The sequence below is a fragment of the Vicugna pacos genome, chromosome 32 (genome assembly GCF_048564905.1).
Source record: "Vicugna pacos chromosome 32, VicPac4, whole genome shotgun sequence".
NCBI lineage: Eukaryota > Metazoa > Chordata > Mammalia > Artiodactyla > Camelidae > Vicugna > Vicugna pacos.
Window position 1 is genome coordinate 5,766,750 of NC_133018.1, and position 14,535 is coordinate 5,781,284.

The 14,535-nt window shown below is 49.3% G+C and overlaps 1 protein-coding gene across 12 annotated transcripts in view; it reads right to left on the minus strand.

Moving 5' to 3' along the window:
- Positions 1 to 3,208: 3,208 nt before the first annotated feature.
- The window catches only part of MTMR3 (myotubularin related protein 3), a 112,718-nt gene continuing 101,391 nt past the window's right edge, over positions 3,209 to 14,535 (minus strand). For 6 of the 12 annotated variants that reach the window (XM_072953238.1, XM_072953240.1, XM_072953239.1 and 3 more), the window contains 7 exons: positions 13,356 to 13,526; positions 12,005 to 12,150; positions 9,938 to 11,348; positions 8,745 to 8,855; positions 8,191 to 8,279; positions 7,413 to 7,439; positions 3,209 to 5,398 (listed from right to left, as the gene is read on the minus strand). In XM_072953238.1, coding sequence (XP_072809339.1) covers positions 5,227 to 5,398; positions 7,413 to 7,439; positions 8,191 to 8,279; positions 8,745 to 8,855; positions 9,938 to 11,348; positions 12,005 to 12,150; positions 13,356 to 13,526 — 2,127 coding nt within the window. In that variant the 3' untranslated portion in view covers positions 3,209 to 5,226. The remainder of the gene's footprint in view (positions 5,399 to 7,412; positions 7,440 to 8,190; positions 8,280 to 8,744; positions 8,856 to 9,937; positions 11,349 to 12,004; positions 12,151 to 13,355; positions 13,527 to 14,535) is intronic. The other 6 variants (XM_072953243.1, XM_031692608.2, XM_072953242.1 and 3 more) reach the window with 3 other exon arrangements.

Consider the following 14,535-nt stretch of genomic DNA (forward strand, 5'->3'; position numbering starts at 1 on the left):
AGATTCCTGGCTTGGCTAACTGAAAGAGAACCAGATTAAAATAGCTATTTATCTAAGGCTGCTTTCTGGAAGCCTAAGAGTACTGACCTGAGGGGATCAGAAGAGAAAGTTTCTTACTCAGATTTTGCTGTTTATTCATTGGTAACCCTGGATGAATCTTTGCTGATACCTGAATCTCAGTTTCCGCAACAAAAAACCAAGAGGTTGGATTGATCACTAACTTCAGACTTTTAAGTATCAAAACCTTTCTTCTAAATCAGATCTGACTTGGACGCCTAATACTGAATGGGACTGGAGACTCGCTCCCCACAGAACAGCATGGAAACCAGGAAAGTGCATGATCTAAGGTCCCTCTTAGTTCTAAATGTCAGGATTTCAAGTCAAGTCCCAGGCCTCTGAAACAGAAACGCTGACTCCTGCTGCCCCCTCCTGGCCAGGCCCCTCCCTGGTTCTTGGACAGGCTACAGGGCTGAGCTGATTTATTCTTGGCACCTAAAACACTGGTCACAATACTGGCAACCCGAGTCCAGGGGCTGAACAACTGTTTGTGGGTGAAAATGACACGTTTATTTAGTTTACACCGAGGCTTCAGCACAATCAATGCTGTTACAATAGGCAAGCACTACTGTCAGCAGCAACACATAGTATATTAACCAGGATCCAAGCCTCACGGGTTAAGTTTGCATTAAAAAAAAAAAAAATCAAACCAATCAGGAAGCAGTTAAAGTTCAATTTTAAATGCCACTGTAAAACAAATTTCACTGAAAATACAATTGAAATGCAACTGCTATGAACGCTGTAAGAAAACCTGACTAAGAACTTGGATATTATAGAAAAGACAGTGGTAAATAAAATACAGTAGCAGCATTTAAAAACTTTGTAATTCCCATTTCAGAGGGTACCCTTCCCCTTTCCCCTCATGTCTCTGAACAACTGCCTAGCCTAAAAGAGCCCCGTTCAACCAGGGAGGCAGCTGTTACTGCACAAATGTGCAGCAGGTAAACTTCACTCAACGGAGAGGACCAAAGCGTCAGTGTGGTTATGTGCTGGGGGCAGGGACACTGGTATTTCAGTCAGAGGCTTAAGAGCACAGCCTCCTATACCTGCTAGAAGCCTCTCACATTCTGGTCCTGCCCTCCAGACATCTCATCAGTAACCTCGACTTAGAACAAATGTTCTTAGAAAATGACTAGAAATTAAACAGCTGGGACTCCTGCCATATTTTCCACAACTCCAAATGGAGAGTCAGTCATTTCGCTCCACAGCCCAGGGCCCACTTTTAACTGTTAGCCTTACCCTCTGCTAATGCAATCGGGTGGGTACAGCTGGAGCCCTGGACAACAGGTCACTTGAACACACATCAGCTAAATGAATTCCTGCAACAGCACCTTCAAAGCAGCCCTCATTCTTAAGAAATCAGTAGAGGTCAGAGCTAGAGTTAACGACTTCAGTGGGCATGGGATCTCCAGCCTCAAGTGCAGCGGTCAAGTCTATCAGCTGTCTCAAGGACAAAGGCCCAAAATCATATTCTAGGGTTTACTCTCACTTCCCATTCGTATATTTTTGTAATAGCTGGAAATTAACAAGTCTTCCAGCAGCATTTTGTTCATTCCCCTTTAAATCTACCACAGTACCTTTTTCTTAGACTATTCCTTTGCTAACATAGAAATGAACACTGAGCATGTTAGCAAAATTACTAAAGAAAAAAATTTTCTATACACCTTCACTAGGAAGTCCCAGTGGATTAAGGCAGCCCTGTCATTTTTGGACTGGGATTAAATAGACCAAAGTAGATAGAAAATATTAAGACAACCAGGATAGGGAAAAAAAACAGGAGGGGGACATTCTGGCAGCTCAAGGTCACAGTTAGGACCACTGCTCAGACCACATTCCTCCATGTGACAGCCTGAAGAAAGCTGGCCTCATCCTCGGAGAACTTCTCTTCTCCACAGACAGCCATCTTCCACCCACACTGTGCAGGTCTCACTGGCAGCCTAGCTCTTCATCTTCCTAACTCCAGGAGTTCCCCATCTATGGTCGTCACAGCCTTGCTACGTTCTACTGGTGTTTTTTAACTCACTGAGGACTGAACCATTAGACCTCAGAAACAGTAGGAGCTTTGTGTAGACACACATTGGTTATGACATACACTCACTCAGGTTTTTACAATTTGGTCTGAACACAAGCTCAGGTCCCTGATGGACTGAAGGCAGCTAAAGTGGCACTTTTTCCTCCCAGAGGACAGGCTAATTCTCAAACATCTGCAGGATGGCCCGCACAGCTCTCAGACTGGAACCAGCTGAGCTGTTTTTAAGTGCCTGTGGACTTTAGGCAGTGAGTACATCCAGCAAGTGACCCTGGAGGTGTCTCTGAGCAGGTTACTCATCAGCCCAGCCCAACTCAGTAGAGATTTGGGCACCACTCAGTACCTACCTTCCCTAGGGAGGAACTGTATAGCATGTGCCCCCACAGGCCTGGGGGATGGGAAGGGTGCCCAAGACGACACGGGAAAGAAAATCCACCTCCGTGAAAAGCAAGAACTAGTCAAGTGACAGAAGCTATGGCCTTCTCAGCTGATTGCAGGTCTAAGGAGCAGAGGTTCTTCCCTCTGTGTAGGAGGGAGGAGACCTCTGGTTAGGCACATAATTCACTCACATTCCAATTCAGTTCCTGCCCTAGGGTCTCTCTGCCCACCCAAGATTCTCTCATCCAAGGACAGGCAGAGCAGACACACCTTCTCGTCACCCTCCCCCCAACACCTTTCGGCCTCCACTGCATGCAGGCCTCTGTGCTCAACTGCTGCTACAGCTGCAGATGATGCTCCCTGGCTGGGTTGGGCTTAAGGGGCCATAGCACTGGATGCCCTGAAATCAGCAACAGCAGGGGAAAAAAAACCTGGGAGGACAGAGTTTTAGTTACTGCTGACATTCAGTTCTTCAGATAAGGAAGAACGGCTGATTGTTAAGATGTCTGACTGCTTTGCCTTTTTAGCTCTGGAGGTATCAGGGCAAAAACCACCACGGAAATGTATTTCAGTATGTGGGCTTCATGATACGGCTCCTTGCCAAGAGTTGAAAATAAGTCTGTAGTTTTCCTTTGCCAAAGTTCATTTTCCCAGCAGCACCTCAAATTGCTTCTGTGTAAGAGAAAAATGGGATGAGGAGGGAATAAACCACAGGGAAAAGAATTAGAACGTGTTAGCAAATGCTACCATGCGGAACACTAAACTTTATTTACTTTATTTATATATTTAACAGTTCTAAAGTATTTACTTCTTGCTTTGACAAAAAAATGAAAAATATAGGAGCACTGACTCCTCTTTAAGAGAAAAGGGTTATATTTACAGCTACGGAGAGTTACGTTTCCTCCTTTACATACAAAGAAAATATTAAAAAAGTGCTTCATTGATCAAAAAAGGGCTAAGAGCTGCAAGCATTTATTCACACTGTACATCAGACCCAAGAAACCCGTATCATAACCTCTTGGCACCTGTCACTAGGAACTGCACAATCTTTAATTAGACTGACTTCTCCCTATCTGCAAGGCCAGACCACACAGAGTGTGGAGAAGAACTTACACCCTGTTTCATTAAACTCAAATTCTGAGCAACCTGCTGCCACTGGGAAGTGAGAGACGTACTCAGATGCTCTTGGCTTTGCCTGGACAGCTCCAGGGAAGGCTTCTGGGTCACGTCTTAACTGTACCCAGGCACACACAGGAGCCACCTTCCTGAGACTCAACTTGCCTGTGGCCAGGGAACTGCTTCCAAAGAGTCAGAACAGTTCCCTGACCTCACCCCCACTGCCCACCACAATGCGCCCTGTTACCAGCTAGCAGCTTTTAGCAGAGCCAAGCATAGCCCTTCCCCTAGGAGGGAGGGCAGGCACAAAACACGGATGCCAAGATCACAAAGCACAAACCTAAACTCCTTTCCACTCTTCTCCATACGCGCCTCCACCACAGGTATTCTTGATTTAAGGCTCTTTTTGGACCACATCAGAGCTTACTGAGGAAAGGTGCCTCGCATCTCCTACGGGCTGTTACTTCTCTAAGGAACTCTGCAGAGTCACCAAGTGGCCCCTCACTGCTGGGAAGCAGCACAGGAGCAGGGCAGTGGGACTGCTGGGCCCTTCCCACCGCTCCAAGAAGGGGCGTCGGGGGAAGGCTGATTGTATGGAACATGCTCCCATTTCCAGAGGCTTGTACTCTGAAAGGCTGATTCTGCCCCTTAAAAGGGAGATCCATGATTGGTTTGGTTTGGGAGTGGGGAGTTTTTCGAACCCTGAGTCTGGATTTCCCTGTGCTGGCTGAGGAAGGAAGAGAGACTGTCTGGGGGAGCAGGCCAGGGAAGGAGCTTCCAGGTGTGCCTGGGCTCAGGGCATACTTTGGCCTTGGCCACAGCAGCAGGACACTGCACTCTGGCCAGTCTGCACCCTTATGCCTGAGGGTGGGAAGTGCTACACAGCCTGGCTGAGGGAGGCTGACAGTGAAGGGAGCACTAGACAATCTGGGTTAAGATAAAAAGGGAATCCCAGTGGGGAGAATATGCTGGTCACCCATTCCCAGCCCTCTCACTTGCCTCAGAGGAACATACCCTTTCCTTCCCCAAAGTGGGGGCCTTCGGGGTTCCGTTTACTACATGCCCCTCCCTCCAAATGCCAATCCCATTTATCTGGCTGTGGGGTGGGACTGGCCCAGCCTCTCTCAGGAGGGAGAGGGGACCTGGAGCACTGCACCGGGGGCAGATATTTTTAGTGTCCTCAGCAGCAAGGTTTTTCCAACCAGCTCTGATGCGGCAGTAACAGACACAAACATCAGCAGTGACTTTATTCCCTGCTCACTATCTCAGGCCTCCACTCCTGACTCAACCAGCTTCCTCCCATTCTGAGGAACCAAGCCAAACCTCAGCATCACCTGACAGCAGGCAGCTCAATAGTTACAGGAGCCTGGCAACCTCTGGTCTTTCATCCAAAAAAAAAAAAAAAAAAAAAAACTGAGATGAGGGGATTTTTTTCTTTTTTGGAGACAGAAGGATAGAAAAGGGAGAAAAAAAATGGGAGGGGGTATCAATCTACAATCCAGTGGTACATCCCAAATTTCCATCATTCTGCACAGGTGGTTCCATGTCCCCATTCCAAAGTGCACGGGCCTCTCGGTCTGCCCAGGCTGTGTGGGCCTGTCAGAGGAACTGCAGCTTGGCCTCTGCCCGCCCCAGGTCACTGAGCTTCAGTTTGAAGTGGCAGCAATGGGTTTATCCAGTTCAAGGTCAATGCTGGAGCTTGTGGGATGTAGGCTGCTATAGCAAGACTTGCACACTCGACTAGGTTCAAAGAGCTGTTGGCTGGGAACTGGAACCTTCTGATTACAACAACTGGAGCAGAATACGTTCCCACAATTCCTTGAGATGAGAAGAAACAATACTGTGTTAGTTTCAGTAGCAAACATGGGGTAGGGAAACCAATTTCAGAAGACAGCGCTTTACTGTATATAATTTAGATGTGCTGGAGACTCCTCCAAGATCAAACACTCCTCTAAGATCAAACACTCTGTCTAACCCAGAAAGAAGCCAGGCAGGGAGGGGATCCCTACCTAGCACAGTCACACGCCACCTTCCTTAGGGCCAGAGACACACTTGGCTGCTTCACCACTATGGCTCAAGGTTACCAGGTGTACAGAAGATGTTGCTCAAGAGAGAGCCGTGAGAACACACGGGCCCAGGGCAGAAGGCAGCAGCTAGCTCAATGGGTAAGTCTTGGCCCAGGAAAAGAGAGGGGCCACACCCACCTGGGCAACAGCCTCTATGTAGCTTGTGATCACAGAGAGGCCAGAGACCAACGGAACTGCCTCTGAGCCGCTCAGAGAGAAACTCCCAGTCCAGCTGGGGAGTGGGGAGCCTTGCCCAAAGGCTCAGAGGCAGAAACACGAAGAACAGACTGCTGCCATCTAGGACTGCCTTGCTGCCCGCATGCGAAGCCAGGAGACAAGCAACCAGTGACACATGCTCAGGGTGAACAGACAAAAGCACAGATGAACACGCATGCACACACATCCCCTTATTAGATAGGTGTCAGTCAGTCATGGCTCACTCCCTGCCCCATGCATCTCCAGCGAACATCAGCCCTGCCTGCACCCAGGCCTCAGGCCTCTCTCCCCTCCTCCATTGGAAAGCCTCTCTGAGGTTGTCTGTACAGGACAGGCCTGGACAACCAAATATATGCCCTGCACAATTAGCAGGGAAGGGAACTGGCAGAGGATGAGTTTCTGCTCACCCTGCAACCCCACGGGGGTAAAGTACACATCAGTGCCGATAAGGCAAGAACAGGGGACTGAGGAGCCTGACACAGCCTGCCAAAGACTTGGGGAAAGCAGCTAAAGCCAAATCTTCCTTAGCCAGCATCACTCACTACCTTTTCATCTATACTCCTCCTCAGAAAGCAAACCCACTGCTGGATTAAGGACCACTTGAACATGGAGGAGAGCATACTAAATACCCTTTGGGGACAAAAGAATACCACAAAAGGAAAAGCTAGACAAGGGGCAATGGAAAGACAGACAACTAAAACAAACACACAAGATTTCATCTTCTAGAATGCAGTGAGTACTTCACAACTGTTTCTGAAAAGCATTAGTCAGCAAAACCCCGTGGTTACAGAGAATAATTACCTAAATCTATTTCTGAATGTGTACATTTAACCTACCTGCTAGAATTCAGCTCAAAAGCCTGACATGAATTTGATCAGTTAAGCTTTTCTATCTGCCTTCTTTCAGGGGATCCTGATAGACCCTAAATAGAGTTTTCCCTTATGTCTTCCATGCTAACATAGTTTCCTGGAAAGACCACTTCTGTTTAGTACTGGGAGAAAGAAAGAAAAGAAAGAAAGAAAAGAAAGAAAAGAAAGAAAAGAAAGAAAAGAAAGAAAAGAAAGAAAAGAAAGAAAAGAAAGAAAAGAAAGAAAAGAAAGAAAAGAAAGAAAGAAAGAAAGAAAGAAAGAAAGAAAGAAAGAAAGAAAAAGAAAGAAAAGGAGCAGTGATGCTGTTTGACTTGGAAGTCACCACCATCATTCTGGCATCTCAACGAATAACTGACCCAAAAGAAATAGCTTTAAAATCCCTCAACTGGCTACTCCACGAGACCAGTCCTTGCTGAAGCACCACACCACTTCTTGTCATAAGCAAGATGGCTTAGCTGACCTGTGCTATCAGCAGGGGCACCCATGGCTGCAGCCTAACTCAGCTCTAATGGTCTCCTCAACTGGCTGCTCTGGTCCCCAACCCTGAACCCACCTGCCTGACTGTGCTCCCAGCCCCAAGCTTCATCCCAATGAGTGCAGAGAAGGGGAAATGGCAGCGTTAGTGTGGGGAAGTTATTGTAGATGTGCAGACATCACAGACAGGTTGTTGCAAATGCTCACCACGTTTGATCAACACGGTCAGTGTCCCTGCAAGGAGGGGAGAGAGAGCTCAGAGGAGAAGCCAACCAAAGACATTTGGGCTTGGGGTGAGGGTGGGGAGGTGGGGAGTCCTAGAAGCATTACTAAACAGAGAGGTGGTTCCACTTTCAATCCAGTTCCACTTGTGTGGGTGAGCTACGTCACAAGTCAGATAAAATCCTATCCCGAGAACACTGAACATCCTCCAGCCATCACCCCAGCTGGGGCAAAGCATCCCTAGCAACTCACTACCCCAACCAAGAAAGAAGAAAGAAGTCAGGAGCCTTAAGGATCGAAGACTATCTCCTCAGCTATGCCCCCTAGTATCCCCCAACAAGTGTGGGGTCAGGGAGTAGGGTAAGGAGTAGGAAAATGAAGTTCCCTACCCACAGCAGGAAAACTATTTTTGCTTATAACAACCATGCTGAATGGAAAGAAATTTTATTCTAGGAATAAGAAATGGTGGTTTGGGTGGTGGCTGTTGCTCTACCAATCCAGGAAGCAAAGTAATAGTACAAAGGGACATCACTTGCACATTTCAAAATTACTCATGATCACTAAAATGGAAGAAAGATACCAAATGCAGTTCTGCAAACACCAATTTCAGAGGAACAAAAGATGAACTGGGGTCCTGTAGAGTCCCAGGCTCTGCCTCAGAATACTGCCAGCCAGACGCCTGCGTCTCTCCAACCTGCAGGCTCTGTGGACCAAATCTCAGCCTCCACACCCCTGCCCACCCCGCCATAACCCACAAAGGCACCTGCAGTGGTGCTTCCTGCTGGCAAGCCAGAAGGCGCTGTCGCACGCATAGCAGTGGGCAGCCAGGTGGTCAGGGAGCCAACGGGTCATCTGTAAAACAGATGGGGCCAGGTTAGTGACAGGAGATGGGCCATCCAGCTGGAGCCAGCAGAGCCATGCTGGGGGCAGCAAGAGTCACAAGGACCACACTGGCTCCAGTGGCACCAGCCCAGCAGGTCTGATGTCAGCAGTACAAGAAAGGCGTCCAAATCGTTTCCCTGAGAGGGCTCCAAACTCCCCTGAGATCAAGTGGCAGGCAACAGCACCCTGGGTCACTATGAGAGCTGGCGAGGCTCTAGTTCATAGAGGCAGTGAGGAGAAGGCCAGCTTGCTGAGTCTCCCTGGCTCAAAAATTCTAGGCTTGATGGGGTTTCACAGGCGCTGAGATGCAGAGAGGCTCGAGGCTAAGTGTGCTATGAGGTCATTCCTTGGCCAGGGGCAGGGGAAAGGATGGGGTGGAGAAGAACCGCAGAACAGTTGCATGGGTGGCACTCAGAACAGGGGCTGAGCCTGTACCTCCGTGTCCTGTTTATCCACCTGCTCCCAGCTGGCTTCAGAGAAAATCTCTGTGCTGCAGCGAGACAAACAGTTCTGATCCAGATTGCTTTCCGAGTCAGGAATTGAAGTCTGTTGGCAAACAAACACAGCTGAACAGAATGAACCCGGTCTCCTCCCAGAAGAAGAAAGGGCTTGGTAAAGAAGGGACCACTAGGGACTTGGGGTGGGCCTGGGTGTTAGGGCTGCTGAATCTCTAGGTGCCTCAGCCATCAAGAACTTGGTTGAGCAGGTGCAGAGACAGGGTTGAGAGCTCAGCTGGAAGAGGGATACACAGTCTAAGGCTGTGTACAGTGATTCTGGAGTGGGAACTCAGTGTCAGTTGCTCCAGGGGGGGCCTGTCAATCCAACCCTGCCACTTACATCTGTGTGCTGAAACTGAGTGCTTTGGGCCTGTCCTCCTTTTTCTGAAGGACTCTTTGGGAAAATGAGAAACCATCATTAGTATAAGGGAAAACCAAGAAGTCAGTTTGAATTGAAAGTCATTGGATGAGCCCGCCTTTAATGTACGCTGACTGCTTCAGAGCCAGACTCACACTTGTACTTGAACACATCCAGTCAGACCCACCAGTAAGGAGAGAACCTGCCTGAGGACCTCCCCTCAGGTATCCCCACTTCCAGTCACCAGGCCCCATTAGTGCTAACTCCCAACAGTGCTAGAAATCAATCCTTCTCCCCATTTTTACTGCCATTACCTGCTCCAGGCTGGGTACAGATATCTGCGTTTAAAAAGAACTAAACTGTCACAGCTACAGCTCCTGTCAGGGTGGAGGGGCGGCTAATTGTTTACCAGCTACTGGGGCAGGACAGGCACTGTAATTTGTCAAGAATATTTGACGCTGCCCTACAAATGTCACTCCGCCATTTAAGCTCCTAAGACACATGATCCTCTCTCCCAAGAGATTTGACCACCCACACAGTGAGTGTGAACACTTCCTTCTTCTAGCTACCTAAACAGGATACTCGTGGGAAGTAAGCAAGGCAGGAAAGAAAAAGAGGCACACTGCCAATCACCTGGCTGAGGCTGACCTCCAGCCTCTCTCAACAGGGCTACTACTTTGGACCTAATTCTTTCAGTAATCTGTACAAAGGGTGGCCCGGCTCAGTGTGCCCTGTCTCCTTGGGTAGCTATGGAGGCGCCATGGTGTACTCACCACCTCATCCCCGAAGTCCCCATTGAAGCGTAGGGAGCTGGTCAGGTACTGGCTCTCCAGGCGACTCCTCAGCTCCTGGACTTGCTTCTTCAAGGTCTCCACTTCCTGCTGGTGGCCTGACTCAATCTGACGCAGGCGCTGCTGGATAGTGTCCGTGTACACAGGCATGCCATCGTCATCTAGGTGGCTACGGGAAGGCTGCTCAGGGCTGCCGGTTGCAGATGGCCTCCCTGAGTGACTGTGCAGCCACTTGTGGTGCAAGTTCCTCGAGTGTAAGTGGGCAGAGCTGCAGCTTGTGGCAGACAGCTGGCGGCTCAGAGAGTCCTTGCTCCTACCAGCCTCCCCATTGGCGCAGTGCCCATTGGGGGTGTGGTGCTTCTGGAGGGTACTAAACCCTGGGGGCTGCTCTGAGGCCTTATTTTCAGTCTCTGGGGCACCATTGCACACAAGCCCCTCTTTACATTCGGCTAAAGGCAAGGCACAAGGAGAATGCGTCGGGCTGTGGGTGCTGCCAAGGGAAGTCCTATGCACCAGAGATCCCACTTGGGGCCTCTCAGCCAAGCTCCTCGCCAAAGGCCTGGGCTCCATGGCTTGAGGGAGCACATCCTTGCCACTGAACCTGCCACTGGTTACCAGGCAAGGTCTATGATGGTCTTGGGGCCCACTTTCTGACTTTGCTTTATCTTCCATTAACATGTCCATGGAACTGTCCGTGTTTGGTCCTCTGGCCTCAAATGGGACTTGGGAGGGCAGCAGAGAACTTGACTGTGAGGTACCATAGCCAACTTTCGCATCTACTGGGATTGGAAGGACAGCTTCCTCCCTGTCCTCTGCGATAGCTCCTATTCGAGACTGTTCCACAGGGATGTCCTGGGCATCCTCTCCCTTGGGGAGCTCCTGGAGACAACTGGGGACTACGTTGTGCCCACCCTGCTGCTCAGGAATACCCTGTGAGAACAGAAGAAGGCTGGTGCCCAGATCACTCCTCAGAGCAGCACCCCCCAGTTCTGGTTCCTGATGAAGTATGACAGCTGGGCCCTCAGGGGTCTTCCCCCTGCTCTCCTTTTCTAGATGAGCCTCCTCCTCTTTGACCTCCTGCACCGCCCTCTGGGTAGGCTCCTCTACCCCACTCTCCTCTTTGGTGGCCTCTTGCAAAATGTTCTCCATCTGCCCCTCAGCCACTCCAGCTGCAACAGACAGCTCAGCGCCACCCAGCACTTTGGTCGGCTTCCCCAGGGTGTCAGGATCAAGAGGCTCCTCTCCAGGACCGGCCAGGGTGCTCAGTTCCAGCGAGCGCCGATGCTCCTGCCACTTCTCATTCAGGCTTGGGTCACTGCTGCGCCGGCTGGCTAGAGGCACCGTGTTGTCGCAGGCTGTGGTCAGATTGTCAAATGATCTAGTCTTTGGTAGCCTAAAGAAAGGAGTTTGGGGGAAATGAGAATCTAGGAAAGTAGCAGTCAACAGGTTTCACCAGGCAGTCATTTCATAATTGATTCCTCTGGCACCACCCCTACCCCATGCCCAAAACGTACGAATTAGCTAACAGCAAATGCTGTTTTAAAAAAACATCCTTCGTGATACTGCCATCTTTCTCAACTGGTGGCAAAGAAGAGTAGAACTGCTGATTTTCTGATATTACAGTATTTTACATTAACTTATTATCAGTCTGAATTCAATAAAGCTAATTCATAAGTTGCAAAGTCAAAGCTTCTATCATCTATCATCTGACACATCTGCCTTTCAAACCCAAGATGACAGATCATGGCAGGGAGGCAGGAGCAGAGCAGTGGCTAAAACTAAAGTCAGAGGGTCACAAGGAACCCAGAGGATTTGCTCCATCACTGAGAAACTGCTCAGTGCATGCAGCAGGCTATGCAGCAATGGGCCCAATACTCTTCAGGGAACAAGGCTCTTACAGCCTCAAAGCCCAGAACCCTTTTACTTTCCCTATGAAAACTTCAGAGGCCCAAGAAAGACATGTGGAACCAGACAAGGTCATGATCTCTGACCGTCCCTGGGAAAACACCCACACAGGACCTGAGGTCTTGGTATCAACCCTGGGCTCACCGACTCAGGGGCGGATCATCAGGGCTGGTGCCAGGGGCTGGGTATGGTGCACAGCTGTCGTCCGCTGGGGTGGACGGGGATGGGCAGGGCAGGTACACTGCACTCCACAGCATCAGGTTACGCACGTGGCACACGGGGTACAGTACCTGAGGAGAGAGCCGGGACATAGGTTTAAACGAGTTCCAGCAAGTCTGTTAGAAACATCTAGAAATGAGGGTGAAGAATGAGCACCAAGCTGGAACACCCAACATGTCTTGCATGCTCTCTAAGGGCATTAGCGTGAGTGGATGCAGCTCTGTCCCCCAGCAGGACCTGTACACAGCTAGTCTGCTGTTGTTGTTTTGGGGCAACACTTTTCACCTGAGAGCCTCAGTAGGCAGGAAAATCTAAAAAAAATTTTTAATCCTTTTCTCATTAGTTATTTCTTAGGTCACCTTCATTGAGGAACTAGCTTTTCTCAGCCTAATTTACTGCTTTTACTGCACAAGATAATGAGTCATTCTGCTAGATGGTGACTGTTCCCTGGTACAAAAGCTTGGCTTCAGAATTCACTATCAAACCTATTTTATAGGATCATCTAAATTAATCATGTGGAAAAGGGGGAATTTTCTTCTATATTGTTCCTTCCCCAGCAGCACAGGAGAAAGAGGCAGCTAGTTTCAGTCTTTCCTTGGACTACTGAACTGTAGTAAGACATTTATTATTAGTCCAGCAAAGCAATTTAACCTCTGATTAGCCTCCCTGTGACTTTAGAATTTAAGATGCATTCTGACAAAAGGAACATTACCGTGTACCAACACAGATGTAAGTGCCTCCTTCTCTGCTCAACAGAAGGTGTTCCTTTGATTAAAGGGAATGCCAGTTCTCCATGTGAGCAGAAAATCACAGACACACAGGCAAGTGTCACATAGTTTTCTGCTGAGATAGAAGCTACAGTGAGTATCACTGCCTGTGGACACCGGAAGGGTGCTGGGAGCCTGGTGGCAGCTCCTTCTGAGCTATCAGGAGCATCCACGGAACTTACGTGCCTCTTCCACTTGTTAGACAGAACATGCTAGGAATAAGTTAAGGTCTGGCAAGAGATGCCAGAAATATTCATGTCTAGAGTGGCAAAGTAGAGATGTGCATTAAGTCAAACTGCTCTGAACAAGGAGTAGTCAGAAGCAGGGCAGAGCATCACCAGAAAACAGGCCTTTCTCAGGAAAGAGTGGTTGGAAAAAAATGGAACCAACCTGTCCAGAGACAACTGAGACGCCTTCGAGAAACCAGTCACTACTCAAAAAGGCTCTCATATGTCCCTATCCCCAAATTCATTCTGCTGATCAGAGAGAAAAGGCTGAAGGATACATACGGCTTCTGACTGAGATGAGTACAGTAGGTTCTTGAAAGCTTTGTTGCCTGCCCGCAGCAGCGACCACACAGAACACGTCCGTTCCTGAGTATGCTTTTCCCCTCTCTCCTTGGCATTGTTGCACAGGAATGTTCCAAAGAGGCAGGAATAGGTATGTTGCACCAGTTTCACCTATAGGAGTCCAAAGAGGAAAAATCTAGCTAGGGGTATGCATTTTCTGGGGGAAGGTCAGCCCAGCTGGGCGACCTTCCCTAACATCCCTGATGTGCACTTCAGTCCACACTCAGGAAGGACGGGGGAACCAGTAAGCCATGCAATCACTGTCTCCTCACAACCACAACCACCGTCACTCCCAAGTCAAAAGAGCAAAGATGGGGACCTTGGCACCCCCAATCCTCTTGGCCTTCCTGGTAAACAGTCTCTGAGGTCCTAAGTTAGCAGTCGCCCTCAAGAGCAACAGCATATAAACTGGGCACAGGAGAAGGCCAGTGTGGAATCTGGGTCTGAACGGAGAACACGCATCTAGACCTGTCATTGAGCACATCGCTGCTGGGCATCTCACATACCCCAAACGGCTCCACAGGTGCTGGGTGGGCAACAGTAAGATGACAGCCCTCCTGCCCTGGAGGAGCTTGCTCTAGGTGTGGGGAGAGGTGGCCAGTGCCACGGACAACAATAAGGCAGGGGAACAGAGCCAGAGCACATGCAAGGTGGTGTGACGAGGCCTCATGGGCGAAGCCTGACGGAAGTGAGAGAACAGGTCACACAGGCACCTGGTGGAGGGGCTGCTCCACACAGAGGCAACCACCAGCACAATGGTCTTGCTGTGAGGTGAGCATGTGCTTGCGATTTGTGAGGAACTAAAGGAGGCCGCTGTGGCTGAAGGACACTGCATGAGGTGGACGATGGCAGAAAATGAGCCCAAACAGGTAAACTCTAGGAGAGCCCTGCAGGCCATTTTAAGGACTGTGACTTATTCTCTGTATGAAATGGAAAGTCACTGGAGATTTCTCGGCAGAGGAATGACATGGTCTGTAGTATGTTTTAGAAGGATCCCTCAGGCTGCTGGATTGACTCCCTGGAATTGAAGCAGGGGAAGACAGTGGTTTGGACTGACCAGTGTGGGAATAGCAGAGGTAGCAACATGTAATCAGGTTTTGGATATATTCTGAAAGCAGAG